The sequence below is a fragment of the Oncorhynchus clarkii genome, unplaced genomic scaffold, assembly GCF_045791955.1.
Source record: "Oncorhynchus clarkii lewisi isolate Uvic-CL-2024 unplaced genomic scaffold, UVic_Ocla_1.0 unplaced_contig_13587_pilon_pilon, whole genome shotgun sequence".
Taxonomy (NCBI): Eukaryota; Metazoa; Chordata; class Actinopteri; order Salmoniformes; family Salmonidae; genus Oncorhynchus; species Oncorhynchus clarkii.
In genome coordinates, this window is record NW_027258359.1 from 66009 (window position 1) to 82336 (window position 16328).

The window sequence follows — 16328 nt, forward strand, 5'->3', positions numbered from 1 at the left end:
TGTTGTCCACTCAGTGGGTACTGCTTCAACATGCAATAATTTCCCTCTCCCTCTCTGCACTACCTATCCATGTCCAGCAGAGGGAGCAAAGCTCCACCGTATATTGTACACATGCTATCACACTATGTAGGTACTCAGAGTAGAATGTAGATTACTTGAACATATTGTGTTCAGTAAGCACATTAAATAATACATCGATTTGTCCTTGCCTTTATTAACACAACACATTATGAAAACCTAAATTGTCCATAGTTTTTGACTGCTGCATATAGATTAGACTATATATTTTCCATGATATCCATTTGCAATGATAAAGGTATTGCTGACACAATACACAACACATTACACACCGAACACGACAAGCTAGGGAGTAGCACAGCTCCAGCCACAGCCCTCCCTAAAAAAAAAATCTGGATTGCACTGGCATTCGGTTTGCACCGGCAACCCACTCGAACCTCAAGGCTACCACCACCCCCAAGAGCAGAACCAGACACCATGGGGCTTGAAGTACTGTCTACTGCCTGGACTGCTGATGTTTTGTGCAGCTATCAGTCATGCAGCACATTACCAAAATAAGTGAGTGGATACCAGTGAAAGAACATTCAAAGAGCTTGTATTATTCAATGTATATTAACCTAAAATATAAACGCAACATGCAACAATTTCAAACATTTTACTGAGTAACAGTTCACATAAGGAAATCAGTCAATTTAAATAAATGCGTTAGGCCCTAATCTATGGATTTCATATGACTGGGCAGAGGTGCAGCCATGGGTGGGCCTGGCAGGGCATAGGCTCACCCACTGGGGAGCCAGGCCCAGCCAATCCAAATGAGTTTTTCCCCACAAAAGGGCTTTATTACCCCCCACCCCCTCGGACGATGCCACAGGTGAAGCAGCTGGATGTGGAGGTCCTGGGCTAGCGTGGTTACACGTGGTCTGAGGTTGTGAGGCCGGTTGGACATACTGCCAAATTCTCTAAAATGACTTTGGAGGCAGCTTATGGTAAAGAAATAAACTTTGAATTCTCTGACAACAGCTCTGGTGGACCTTCCTGCTGTCAGCGTGCCAATTGCACGCTCCCTCAAGACTGGAGACATCTGTGGCTTTTTATTGTTCCCAGCACAAGGTGCACCTGTGTAATGATCATGCTTTTTAATCAGTTTCTTGATATGCCACACCTATCAAGTGGATGAATTATCTTGGCAAAGGATAAATTCTCACTAACAGGGATATAAACAAATGTGTGCACAACTTTTCAGAGAAATAAGCTTTTTGTGTGCATGGAACATTTCTGGGATCTTTTATTTCAGCTCATGAAACATGGGACCAACACGTTACATGTTACGTTTATATTTTTGTTCCGTGTAGTTTGCTGTTTATGGGCAACTCTGATAATAACTATTTTTTATAGATTTGTCCTCTAAAACGATGACATTTGGAGGAAGCGGCATGATAAGCTTTGGCAGAGTCGGGCATGGTGGTAAATTAACACCACGGCTCATGGGGATGATGGTAACATTAATTGTGTGGTTGGTGGCAGCGGGCATCAGGCGGGTTTAGGATCTAGGACAGTGCACCTGCTACACAAGTGTCCTAGATTGCCCACCAGATCACTTTAACCCAACCCGTCAAATTAATCAAGTCTTCAGAGGCCATAGAGCCCGTTTGGGGCAGCCATCAGGGGAGGGGGGGGGGGGGGGGTGATGAGGACAGAGAGACCGTCTGGGGCAGCCATCAGGGGAGGGGGGGTGATGAGGACAGAGAGACCGTCTGGGCAGCCATCAGGGGAGGGGGGGAGGGTGGGGGTGATGAGGACAGAGAGACCGCCTGGGGCAGCCATCAGGGGAGGGGGGGTGATGAGGACAGAGAGACCGTCTGGGCAGCCATCAGGGGAGGGGGGGAGGGTGGGGGTGATGAGGACAGAGAGACCGCCTGGGGCAGCCATCAGGGGAGGGGGGAGGGGGGGGGGGGTGAAGCATCTGATGAGGACAGAGAGACCGTCTGGGCAGCCATCAGGGGAGGGGGGGAGAGAAGCATCTGATGAGGACAGAGAGACCTGTATGAGCTGATAGGAGGGAATGGTTGTACAAAGAAGCAATGCAGGGTTACACATGACAGTTACACCCTGTTGGCACCATCTTCCTGACCCCAACCACACTGTGCTGGTGTGGATATGTACCTTTCACTGTGCTTTACATCACAGTTCCCACAACTACAGTGGATGGATGTGTAACCAGGCCAGCGCAATACCAACAGCTCTGCTCAGTTTGGTTCAGCTCAGTAGCCTAGTGGGGAAAATGTATTAGTCTAGACTCTAGACAGAACCATTAGTTCTTTGCTAACCAGGTTCCCCACATAAAATATGTTCTGAATGTGAGTCAAGGTATAGACATTCATGTGATGGGTGATGTCTGATGTGATGAACCATGTGTTAACACTGAGGGACCCAGGAGGCCCCGAGGGACAGGGGATGACTAACTCACTACTCTTCCTAATCTAGGACAGCTAGGCACACCGCACATCCTTCATGACTCTCATGTTTTAGTCGTGTTGGGCCAAAAATATGTCCGCCGAGGTTAGTCAAACTGGGTCGCCCGCCCGACGGCTTTTTTTGGATCACAAAAAAAAAGAAGTAAATTGTGCCATCTAAATGATCTCCGCCTCCTGAAAAGCCACCCTGGACAGCAAAAAGCCTTCCCCGTCAGTTTATTTTTACTAGCATCAAAGTGGGTCAATGACGCCACAGAAAAATATGACGAAACCTCATTTCAACATTTCAACAGTGTCTGAATGGGCCACCACAGGAAGAGAGGGTCACATCTAATAGTCCTTTTCAAAACCTTTTTATTGGTCATATAGAAAATAAAGTAAGCTGTATCAACAAACATACTATATATACACACACACATCAATAACTTAGACATTTCAGAGAACCACGGTTAAAACCACAGTCATTATATATGAATACATCATATTACTTATCTACAGATTGCAAAAAAGTACAATAATTTACAAATAGTTAATTGTAACTATTCTCTGTTTTCCATACAAAGTACTGCAATATCTTATTACAACCCATACAGAAAAATAACAAAAACAGTTCATAATAACTTGATATACCATTCAGACACTTCCAACAGCTTTATTTTCAGACTAAATACCTTTGAAACATAGACCTATACTCGAGTGAGAAATACCTGCACAGTCAAATGTTCACCAAGCATAATTTGATTCAAAAAAGCCTACATATCTCTACTAGAGCTAGCAAACCGTCACACAAGTGCTGATAAGTTATTCATCCTCTCCAATACAACTGGCTTTTAAACAAAAAGCCATAACTAAGTAAAAACGAGATCCGCTGCAGAACAAATTAATTCCAGTGTTTTTAAGATCAATATCAGATACACATTCAACGAACAAAGACAAACAAATAGAGTTTCAGGAGACAATGAGCAGTAATGATTGAATTAGCAGCATGGTAGGAACCAAACTAATCAAACCACAAATGACAACAGAAATTGCAAGTGGCCCTTATGTTACTCAGGATTGTGTTCCTGGTCACTTCTTCTACTTCAGGACATAACATCCGCCCTGTTTTACAGATTGTATAATCACACATCTATAGACTGTATAATATCTGTAGGTTTAGTCTTTAGGACAGGTAATACCAGTCTTCTAATCTATGGAGTGATATTTGTGACAACAGAAATTCAATTTGTGAACACATTCAGTTTCTGCTGGTTCTAATATCACTCCATAGTGTTCGGGTTTAGGGGTTTCTGTCAGGGGAAGTCTACTGTTAGAGAAGGGTTAGTCAGGCATTGGGCTACTTCCCCTAGACTAGAATCCCTTTAGACGGGCATCACAGTGAGTGAACATCTGGGGTGTGTCCAGTGAGGGTGGAACGCTCAACAACGTTGCAGATACAAATATAAACGAATGGATCTGACACAATTCCCAATTCTATCATGACAGGTAATCATATCTGTTCTACACAATGTATTTATATCTGAACAGTTGTACCCTCTAGCAGTTCCCATGGTTTTCATTCTCCTTAACCAACATAAACTAAGGGCCAACTGCAGTTTGGTGTGTGTGTGGGGTAAAAGAACAACGCCACAAGAATTCCAATCCAAAACACAAGAGCTGTTGGTATAAAAATCATTAGACCACAGTCACTATTACAACAATATAGACTACTCTTCTAGCTTTACTCTCACGCCTGTCCACTGAGTTTGCATATGTATAAGGGTCACTTTTTCACGACGGTCAACACTACCTACAGTAGCTACCTACTATACACCTGTGTGTGTGTGTGTGTGTGTGTGTGTGTGTGTGTGTGTGTGAGACTCCCTCTCCAGAAGAGATACATGTACAGTGAGCACCACATTGGACAGTGACCATTTTTTTGTTATTTTGGTTCTGTACTCTAGCACTTTGAGTTTGGAAGGATAGAATGAGGGTGAAGTGCAGACTGTCAGCTTTAATTTGAGGGTATTTTCATACATATCGGATAAACCGTTTAGAAATGACAGCATCTTTTGTACATGGTCCCCCCATTTTAAGGTAGTACAAGTGTTTGTTGAATTGGCTTCACAGATGTGTCGTTAGGCAGGTGTATTCATTGGTGTCGTTAGTGAATGCAGGAGAGCTGTTGATGAATAGTATTGATTGTAGACTTTGCTATTGCCTTTGGAGGTTGTTGTTGGGGTGTGACATCATGAGGAAGAGGGCAGTGTCCATGCAAATGAGGCTGGCCGTCATAAGGCTCAGAAATGAAAATCAAACAATCAGGAACATTGCAAAAACCCTGGGCATGCCCAAGTCAACCGTTTGGTTCATCATTAACAAGAAAAAAATTAACCGGTGAACTAAATTATGTCAAAAGACCCGGTTGTCTGAGGATGACCACTGTAGTGGATGACCGGAGAATACTCTCTATGGTGAAGAAAACCCCCCTGACAAAAGCCCAACAGATCAAAAACATTCTCCTGGATGCAGGTGTAGATGAGTCAGTCTACCATACGTAGAAGACTACACCAGCAGGACTACAGAGAGACTACAAGATGCAAACCACTGATGAGTCTGAAGAACACAAAGGCCAGATTACAGTTTGCTAAATAAAAGCATCTAAAAGAGCCCCAAGAGTTCTGGGGAAAAAAAGTATTGTGGACAGATGAGACAAAGATGAACATGTACCAGAGTGATGGAAAGAGGAAAGTGAAGAGAAAAGACATGCCCATGATCCAAAGCATACCACCTCATCCGTGAAACATGGTGGAGGGGGCGTTATGGCTTGGGCCTGTATGGCTGCCAGTGGAACAGGCTTCATCGACAATGTGACTGCAGACAGAATTAGAACAATGAGTTCTGAAGTCTACAGAAATATTTTATCTGCTCAGATAAATCCCAATGCCTCCAAACTCATTGGACGGCACTTCATCATGCAACAAGACAATCACCCTAAACATATTGCTAGAGCAAAGAAGGGGTATTGATGGCCAAAAAGTGGAAAATCCTTGACTGGCCGAGTCAATCACCGGATCTGAATCACATTGAACATGCAGAAGAGGAGACTGACGGCAATAAGTCCCCGAAACAAGCAGGAACTGAAGATGGCTGCAGTACAGGCCTGGCCGAGCATCACCAGGGAAGATACCCAGCGTCTGGGGATGTCGATGCATCGCAGACTTCAAGCAGTCATTGCATGCAAAGGATATGTGATGAAATATTAACAATGATTACTTTATTCTACATCATGTTAAACTGCCCAATGTTTTTTGATGCCCGAAAATGGGGTTGACTATGTACAAAGCTTCTATAATTTCTAAACAGTTCATCCAATATATATGAAAATACCCACAAATTAAAGCTGACAGTCTGCACTTCACCCTCATTGTCATTGTATCCTTTCAAACTCAAAGTGCTTGAGTACAGAACCAAAATAACAAACAAAAAATGTCACTGTCCAATGAATTATGGTGCTCACTGTACATATGCAAGAAAGGTCATAGGTCAGGATGCCTTTTTAACATTGTGAAGACACAATAAGGTTCACTCCACAAGACTGCCACAGCAACAAGAACGACAACACCCAAACTGGGGAATGTCAAGAGTCATATATATCCATGGATTATCTTCTAGTCAATGGAAATATCTAAGTGTGTTCAGAAGACATAGTGAGGATGTTTTAGCGTACATACACTATATACTAGGGCTGTGTCTGATGGCACCCTATTCCATATATAGTGCACTGCTTTTGGTAATGCAGGGAAGTGTCAATTTCAGATGCCCCCTGATCAGATGTGAGCTCAGAGGTGTGGGGAATAGCATATTAGACACTGGAGTGTAGACCTATTCTCTCCTGTTCAGGTCTACCTACCATACAACTTCAAGTGCTGTGGGTTCCTCCTGTTCAGGTCTACCTACCATACAACTTCAAGTGCTGTGGGTTCCTCCTGTTCAGGTCTACCTACCATACAACTTCAAGTGTTGTGGGTTCCTCCTGTTCAGGTCTACCTACCATACAACTTCAAGTGCTGTGGGTTCCTTCTGCCTTCCTGGACTATTCTAGCTACAGGCTAACAGTCTGGGTCCTGGATCATTTGGACATATTCAGATCTCTGTTTCCTAACCTTTTCCTCTCAGCTGCTCTGTTTTAAAAGGATATGTTCAGTAATTCACAACTTAATGCTGGTGGTATCCTTACCCTGATAGACGTCTATGAGCCAGGAGAAACTGTGATGATTGGTTTTTACATTACTTAAAGGTGTTCTGGCATCACTTTTTGAACATTTGCCCCCCATCACTCCCATAGATTTTTAGCTGGCAGAGGATCAAGTTGGGTGAAGTTTATATTGGTTTATTGTTTAAAGAAATTCAAACCATGGAATACAGTTTCTCCAGGCTCATATAGATATATTCAGGGCAAGGAACCATGTGACATGAAGTTGTAAAATACGGAACATATCCCATGTCATTACATAGATACTATCACCTTTTAAAGGTAAAACTGATTACTGATAAATCCCTCTTACAGGGTCAGAAGACAGGGTGACCACTTGGCCCGTAATTAGCATTCCTGGCAGCAGGTTGATCTTCCAGATCTTCATTTGGTGTCTGAACAAAAAGTCCTTTTAGAAAAATTGTTAATGAGCGACTATCAACAACAAGTGCCATCCCTAACAGCTTCTTCTCAGAGCTGCAATGGTTTATTTTCAGGGCAAACTTGTTTTCTCCTGAGCAGAACAAGCTGGAGATTAGTGCATGTTTACCCTCACAAAAACCATGAACACAACCTGACAGTCAGGAGATGACCTGTTATTAGTCACCTGTATAAAGCTGCATGCTGAGCCTCCCTTCTCATAGTTAGAATGAGAAGAAGTTATTTATTCAAGGAGAACTTTTACAATGCTTGGCTATACGGTAAGAGAGTGTCAAAGATTTTGATTTTGCTTAGTCTTTGAAAAAGTCAATTGTGAGGCTATTATCCCTTCGCAAATTGCAAGTAGTCCCCTTTGGTAAATGGATAAGACAATAACAGTTGAATCTAAATCAGAGGTGATGTTCCCCTGGGATTGAAACCAACGAGAGGGGAGGAGGGCCACTTAACGGGGATTCAAAATGAACCAAGGGCCTTATCTTACCCCTATGCCTGCTCGGTCGACAGTAATAACGTCGACAGTAATAACGTCGCAATGACAAAAACATTTGTGAATCACAGCTAGTGGAAGAGATATCACAGATGCCAATATGGATGAAGACAATAGATGATGTTTACACCAGCTATATTATCTCTATTACAGATTCCTATAGAAAATACCACGGCATGACATCTATACAGTGAACAACACTGCCAACTGTCACTTATACACATCACGTCACGCGCTACCCCACACAGTACGCGCCTAGTCACTAGAAAAAGCTACCAGCCTCCAATAGTAAGCCACTTTTGGTACAATTGCAAAAAGGATATCACAGGTTTTTTTGTCTGAAGTTTTCTTTTCCAGTGTTTCTATAAACAACGGCAGATGCTCGTCTATGCATCAATACAAATCAAGAACTCTAAGTCAACGACTTCTAGAATACACACACGTTGACAACTAAACAGTAAAGCTTGTTGTGTGAATATTATTTTGGAATATGTGACCAGCCAGTTCACATGTTATTACATACGCACAAAAAAAACTACTTATTTACAAAACAGTTCCAACTTATTTACTCGATGGAGCACAAATTGAGTTTTAAATGTTTTGAGGATAAAAAAAAAATGTCCTCCCAAAGCATAATCATCACAAGATCTTGTAAAAACATTCTGCTTCTCAGATACTGGAGAAAGAAACAATCTTGTAATCCTGGAATGGCATTGTCAACTCCAACATCACACCTATTATTATTATAATAATAATCATCCCATACCAAGTAGGCTATCGTATTATTTTGCAGATCAGATCGACTCATTCCACTTACATTAAACTATGTAACTTCCTATTTGTCAGTGCATGTGTGTATTATTGCATCTCCTGTTGGTCAAATTCTGTGACAGGCTGACCTGAACCTAAATAAATGCTCAACTTAACAGAATTTCCTGTTTAGTTTTTTTTTACCAACTAAAATCACATGAACTGGTCTGATGGGTGAGTTACTAGTCCTTACTGAAGGTTGCTCACAAGACATCAATACCATACAGTGCATTTCCCTCTTCTCATAGTCAGTGCATTCTAACAGGCCCAGGCTTGTTGCTAACTGCAATCACTCTTTCTCCACTTGTGATACGGAGAGAGGGCTAAGAACTTGAAGCATAATGCCAACCGGGTGTGGCTAGACTGTTGGTGGCTAGTAGTTATGAAAGAGTGCATTTCCACATCACAACCCTGTGTCGGGACGGAAAAGACTCAAAGAGGGGCCATCTGTAGGAAACAAACAAACACTCAAACACTTAGTACCATGTACAAAAACACACAACTCCATCGAGAGCTCCACTTCCAACACCAGATGGAGTGACATCAATTATGGATTGGGCTGCGTCGTACGACCTTCCTGGACTCACGTGACCTTTAACCTTTTGGAATCAGTATGTGAAAATACACTATAGAGGAAGGATGTGTATAGTCCAGCGGAGGCTCATTGTAATGGCTGGAATAGAATTCATGGAACAGAGTCAAACATGTGGTTTCCATATATGTGTTTGATACCGTTCTATTTATTCCATTCCAGCCATTACAATGAGCCCGTCCTCCTATAGCTCCTCCCACCAGCCTCCTCTGGTGTATGTATTTCTGCTTGTACAGTGCCAAGGCAGAATGGAAGTATGGTTTATACTACTAAAGGCTGTCTGATAAGGGTTGGTGTGGCCTCTGCTGCTGGCCAATTGAAAGAGTGTTACTAGCTGGTACAAAGGTCTGGGGGGGTTGTGATGTGTGTTCTGGCCCAAAAGACAGACAAGGGAACTAATCCTGTGCTCCATGATGATACACTGACTATAGTACACGTTGTTTCATTAGTCTGATAACTCTCCACGCAGCCCAGCCCCGATACTACGACCTGGCTCCCGTCTTGGACTTGATGATGGTGATGACGCTGGTGGCCGTGGCCACCTTCCCAGGGACCAGGGGCCCCATGACCCCCCGACCCCCTGGGGTTAAGGCTACAGCCGGGCTGCGCGCCACAGTCCTGGCGAAGCTCTGCAGGGCCTCGTACTTGGAGCGCAGCGAGTCCAGCTCCACCTTCATGGTGGCGTTCTCTGTGGCCAGCTTGTCCACCTCCAGCTGCAGCGCTGTCTTCTGCTTCTCTAGCTCCTCCTTCTGGGTGACCCGCTTGACGCGGCAGCTGGCGGCGTAGCCACGGTTCTTCAGGGTGCGCCGCCGCTGCTTGAGCTGCAGGATTTCGTCCTTGGTGAGGCCGCGGAGGTGAGCGTTGAGCTCCCGGACAGACATGGTCACCAGTTCGTCGTCCGTGAGGCTGGTCCCATTCTCCCCTGGCTCCTTCTTCACCTGAGAGGGAAGTGAAGGGGGGGTGATTTGATTCATTTTGGAGGTAAAACATTTTTCAGTAAAAAATACAAAGCCCAGAGGATAACTCATGAAAGCATTATACAGCAGTTATTTTCAATGTGGTCCAAAGAGCAGGGGAAAGGGAGGGGATGTGGTCAAAGAGCAGGGGAAAGGGAGGAGATGTGGTCAGGAGGAGGAGGAGGAAGGGGGACAAAGAGCAGGGGAAAGGGAGGGGATGTGGTCAGGAGGAGGAGGAAGGGGGGACAAAGAGCAGGGGAAAGGGAGGAGATGTGGTCAGGAGGAGGAGGAAGGGGAGACAAAGAGCAGGGGAAAGGGAGGGGATGTGGTCAGGAGGAGGAGGAAGGGGGGACAAAGAGCAGGGGAAAGGGAGGGGATGTGGTCAGGAGGAGGAGGAAGGGGGGACAAAGAGCAGGGGAAAGGGAGGGGATGTGGTCAGGAGGAGGAGGAAGGGGGGACAAAGAGGGAGAAGGAGGAAGAGGAGTGATGACAAGTATGACTAGAGTACAGATGGTAAGAAGAACACACTGTCAGTGTGGGGAGAAAAGGTAAGAGAGACAAAGGTTAAGGTAGGGGTCTATGTACTTCTTTGGTTAGTTTACCTTCAAGGCTTTGTTTCCCTTGTTTGTAGTAGTCATGCCACGAGAGCCGCTTCCAACGACACCACTTGTTGGTCTGTGGAAGAGAAGAACTTCAATAAGAATCCATATAGCCAGAGGAGAAGAACAGTGAGGTTTCACGTCAAATAGAGAAGAACATGAGAAGAACAGGAAAGGTGATCAAAAAGATCTGTTCCTCAAACTCAGAATCCAATGGAGGAAAAGGTCATTGAGGAGGGACCTTGGAAATTCTCTAATACGGTTGAGAAAGAATCGAGGAGATTGTGCAGAATAGAGGAAAGGAAAATTGTGACGGAGCCATTCGTTTTCAGAGATGGAGCAGAGACTTCAGCTCTTCCTCTAAAAGTAACAGGCAGGCCAATCAGTAACAGGCAGGCCAATCATTTGTGCAGCTGTGAACTAAAGGACAGTTGGCATTTGACGGTTTGGCACAACTACAGCAGTAGCGACTGTCACTTTGATTTATTAGAAAACAAACCATCAGCGAGGAACTTCCTCAACGAGCAGCCACCAGGCAGGAAACACCTCAACTGAAAAAGTCCCCATCCTACTGTATGTACCTCAGACTAATACCTCAGACAAACAGCTCTAACACACACACACACACACTCACTGTACACACCACACACACACACACACACACACACACACACACACACACACACACACACACACACACACACACACACACACACACACACACACACACACACACACACACACACTTTAGAAAGAACTCAGTCTGGGGAAAATGTTTAAAACACATGTAAAAGACAAGTGTTTATTATTCGACAAGTTCAGGTAGTCCATCCCCGTTTGGTGACTGATGAATAAAAGATGACTGGGGAGGGAAACTGTATTCTAGTCAAGTCCATCCTATTCAACTATTGCTGTACATATTCTATTCTAACCTACGTATTCTTCAAATAAAATATATATTCTATCCAGTGTCTATACATCCCATCACACACACATACAGTGCATTCTGAAAGTATTCAGGCTCCTTGACTTTTTCAACATTTTGTTACATTACAGCCTTATTCTAAACTGGATAAAAAATATTTAAAAAATCCTCAATCTACACAAAATACCCCATAATGCCAAAGCGAAAACAGGTTTTTAGAATTGTTTGCAACTCTTTTTTAAATTAAAAAACAGAAATACCTTATTTACGTAAGTATTCAGACCCTTTGCTATGATACTCGAAATTGAGGCCAGGTGCATCCTGTATCCATTTATCATCATTGATGTTTCTACAACTTGATTGGAATCCATCTGTGGTCAATTTAAATGATTAAATGATCAGACAGGATTTGGAAAGGCACACACCTGTCTATATAAGGTCCCATGTTAACAGTGCATGTCAGATCCAAAACCAAGCAATGAGGTCGAAGAAATTGTCCGTAGAGCTCCGAGACAGGATTGTATCGAGGCACAGATCTGGGGAAGGGTACCGAAACATTTCTGCAGCATTGAAGGTCCCTAAGAACAACGTGGCCTCCATTCTTAAATGGGCCTTTGTCAGGGACATGACCAAGAACCCAATGGTCACTGACAGAGCTCCAGAGTTCCTCTGTGGAGATGGGAGAGCCTTCCAAAAAGGTCCACCATCTCTGCAGCACTCCACCAAATCAGGCCTTTATGGTAGAGTGGCCAGACGGAAGCCACCACTCAGTAAAAGGCATATGGACATCCAGCTTGGTTTGCCAAAAGGCACCTAAAGGACTCTCAAGACCATGAGAAACAAGATTCTCTGGTCTGATGAAACTAAGATTACACTCTTTGGCCTGAACGGCAAGTTTCACGTCTGAAAGAAACCTGAAGAAACAATCCCTATGTTGAAGCATGGGCGGTGGTAGCATCGTGCCGTGCGGATGTTTTTCAGCGGCAGGGACTGGGAGACTAGTCCGAATCGTGGGAAAGAGAAGAAATGGGAGAAACTCTCCAAATACAAGTGTGCCAAGCGTCATATCCAAGAAGACTCAAGGCAGTAATCGCTGCCAAAGGTGAGAGTACTAGCCTACTGGTGGTGAAGAGATAGAAGACAAAGAGGAAAAGCAGGAATCCATAGGAACAGAATATTACCTGTAGTAGGGTTGCAAAGGGTCGGAAACTTTCCGGGAAATTTTCCATGGGAAGTTAAGCCCTGGAATGTTTTTTACAAGTCAGCTTATAACAGTGAACCTTTTTGTGGGATACACATAAGGCAATTCCAGATCTTGTGGCATATTTTGGTTAAACTATCCCCAATTCAATGGAATTGCAACCCTCTGCATGCACAGTGCATTCTTCCATCACATGTACAGCTGATTCTCAATATCTTGCACACTAATAAGATGCTATTGCGTCCATACTAATACACTGTCTGAGGACTAAATGCTTTCTGGTAAGTTTTGATTACAATACTGTATGGGGTGAATATTTTATGACATATATAATTTATTTGTTAACTAGTAAATAGTAGCCTACAGCCATGTGTGTTCAAATAATTTCTAACTTGTGAACAATTTCTGCTAGCTAGTTTTTGCTACCATGTGGGGTTTAGCTTGCTTGAGCCTGCTGAGGAGTGTTAATTCACCTGTTTCCATACACATTTTATTTTTAAACAACTCCTTTTGTAAGATAAATGTTTTATCTAACTGCTTAACTATTTATCTACATGGAATTGTAGTTGTTTTTTTCCTCTTTTTTTTCTAATCTTTACAGATAAAATGCCACGGGCATCTTCTGATGTGTGGAGACATTTCCCTGCAGCTAATGTAGAAGGAAAAGATGAGTACATTTGCAAATACTGTGCCAAATCATATGTGAAGAAAGCAACAAATATGCTGTAACGCACTTTAGGTGTAGTGGGTGCGGAGTCAGGCGCAGGAAGAACAAGGTAGAGAACAATGTTTTATTCCGGCACAGAGAAAAATGGTCACGCCAATACCGGGCGCACATACGAGACCGGCCCAAAACCAGGACCCAACCCGTCCGGAGGAAAAACAAAGGGAAACGCACCACCACAAACATACACAGAGGACAAATAAGCCCGCACAAAGAGCAGGCGGGCCTTACCGGCTTAAATAGCCCAAATAAAACCTAAACAAGAAACAGGTGTAACTAATAAGACAAAACCAACAGAAAAGGGAAAAGGGATCGGTGGCAGCTAGTAGACCGGTGACGACGACCGCCGAGCGCCGCCCGAACGGGAAGAGGAGCCACCTTTGGTGGGAGTCGTGACAGATGCAGAATGATCTGGCCAAGTGCATTAAGTTCCCTCAGCAATCACAACAAGCGACCTCTGACAAAAGTCCCTCTACTTCTATTCAATGTGAAAATTATGAATCAGGCACCTTATCGATAGCAATAGCTTATGGTCCTCCTGGAAAAATATGTTTTTTTGACTCAATGGAGAAATGTAGTCAGAGAAATGCTAATGAATGTCTTGCTTGATGCAACTGGTTCACCTCTGATGCCCACAGGCAATGTGTATTGGAAGAGATTTCTGAATGTTCTTCGCCCAGCATACACCCCTCCAACCAGACATGCTTTATCTACTCATTTGCTGGATGCAGAGTTCAACAGAGTTCAAGTGAAGGTCAAGCAAATCGTAGAGAAAGCAGACTGTATTGCAATCATCTCTGATGGGTGGTCGAATGTTTGTGGGCAAGGAATAATTAACTACATCCCCTCCACCTCTCAACCAGTATTCTACAAGAGCACAGACACAAGGGACAACAGACACACCAGTCTCTACATTGCAGATGAGCTGAAGGCCGTCATCAATGACCTTGGACCACAGAAGGTATTTGCACTGGTGACAGACAAGGTTGCTTGGTCTAAAGTGGAGGAGTCATTGGCTGTGCTGCTAATGCATTGAATCTGCTCCTCAAGGACATCATGGCACTGAACACAATGGATACACTCTACAAGAGATCCAAGGAAATGGTTAGGTATGTGAAGGGTCATCAAGTTATATCAGCAATCTACCTCACCAAGCAAAGTGAGAGGAATAAGAGCACCACATTGAAGCTGCCCAGCAACACCTGTTGGGGTGGTGTTGTCATTGTGTTTTACAGTATCCTGGAGGGAAAGGAGTCCCTCCAAGAAATGGCCATATCAGTCTGCCAATATGGACAGCCCCATCAAGAGGAACCTCCTGGATGATGCATTTTGGGAGAGAGTGGTAGCAGCCCGAAACCTATAGCTGTAGCCTTTGCATGGATTGAGGAAGACAATGCTATCCTGTCGGATGTTCAGACTCTGCTTGCAGATGAAAGAGAATAAATCCGTACTGCCCAGCCCACTTCACTGTTGCTCCAAGCAGAGGAAACTGCAGATCTGAAATGCATCAAAAAGAGTGAAGACTTCTGCCTGAAGCCCATACACGCCGCAGCGTACATGTTGGAACCCAAGTATGCTGGCACAAGCATCCTGTCTGGTCAGAAGGCCTATGGTGTCATCTAGAGGTCGACCGATTATGATTTTTCAATGCCGATACCGATTATTGGAGGACCAAAAAAAAGCCGCTACCGATTAAATCGGACGATTTTTAAATATTTTTTATTTGTAATAATGACAATTACAACAATACTGAATTAACACTTATTTTAACTTAATATAATACATCAATAAAAAATACATCTATTTAGCCTCAAAAAAATAATGAAACATGTTCAATTTGGTTTAAATAATGAAAAAACTAAGTGTTGGAGAAGAAAGTAAAAGTGCAATATGTGCTATGTAAGAAAGCTAACGTTTAAGTTCCTTGCTCAGAACATGAGAACATATGAAAGCTGGTGGCTCCTTTTACATGAGACTTCAATATTCCAAGGTAAGAGGTTTAAGGTTGTAGTTAATATAGTATTTATAGGACTATTTCTCTCTATACCATTTGTATTTCATATACCTTTGACTATTGGATGTTCTTATAGGCACTTTAGTATTGCCAGTGTAACAGTATAGCTTCCGTCCCTCTCCTCGCCCCTACCTGGGCTCGAACCAGGAACACATCGACAACAGCCACCCTCAAAGCATCGTTACCCATCGCTCCACAAAAACCACGGCCCTTGCAGAGCAAGGGGAACAACTACTCCAAGTCTCAGAGCGAGTGACGTTTGAAATGCTATTAGCGCGCACCCCGCTAACTAGCTAGCCATTTCACATCGGTTACACCAGCCTAATCTCGGGAGTTGATAGGCTTGAAGTCATAAACAGCTCAATGCTTGAAGCATTGCGAAGAGCTGCTGTTTGAATGAATTCTTACGAGCCTGCTGCTGCCTATCACCGCTCAGTCAGACTGCTCTATCAAATATCAAATCATAGACTTAATTATAACATAATAACACACAGAAATACGAGCCTTTGGTCATTAATAGGGTCGAATCCGGAAAACTATCATTTTGAAAACAAAACGTTTATTATTTCAGTGAAATACGGAACCGTTCCGTATTTTATCTAACGGGTGGCATCCATCAGTCTAAATATTACTGTTACATTGTACAACCTTCAATGTTATGTCATAATTACGTAAAATTCTGGCAAATTAATTCGCAACAAGCCACGCGGCCCAAACTTTTGCATATACCCTGACTCTGCGTGCAACGAACGCAAGAGAAGTGACACAATTTCACCTGGTTAATATTACCTGCTAACCTGGATTTCTTTTAGCTAAATATGCAAGTAAAAAAATATATACTTCTGTGTGTTGA

The 16328-nt window shown here is 43.4% G+C and overlaps 1 protein-coding gene across 1 annotated transcript; it reads right to left on the minus strand.

Moving 5' to 3' along the window:
- Positions 1–2897: 2897 nt before the first annotated feature.
- Positions 2898–10682, minus strand: LOC139396800 (transcription factor MafG-like). Its single transcript, XM_071143718.1, has 2 exons — positions 10615–10682; positions 2898–9994 (listed from the first exon to the last, which is right to left on the minus strand). The coding sequence occupies exons 1-2, from the start codon at positions 10648–10650 to the stop codon at positions 9539–9541; spliced, it is 492 nt and encodes a 163-aa protein (XP_070999819.1). The 5' UTR covers positions 10651–10682; the 3' UTR covers positions 2898–9538.
- Positions 10683–16328: the final 5646 nt, after the last annotated feature.

Bases quoted from the DNA above. Each gene is read 5' to 3' on its own strand.
- LOC139396800 (XM_071143718.1), bottom strand. From the start codon at position 10,650: ATGACTACTACAAACAAGGGAAACAAAGCCTTGAAG. The intron at 9,995-10,614 runs GTAAACTAACCA...CTTCCCTCTCAG, and splicing joins AGGGAAACAAAGCCTTGAAG to GTGAAGAAGGAGCCAGGGGA.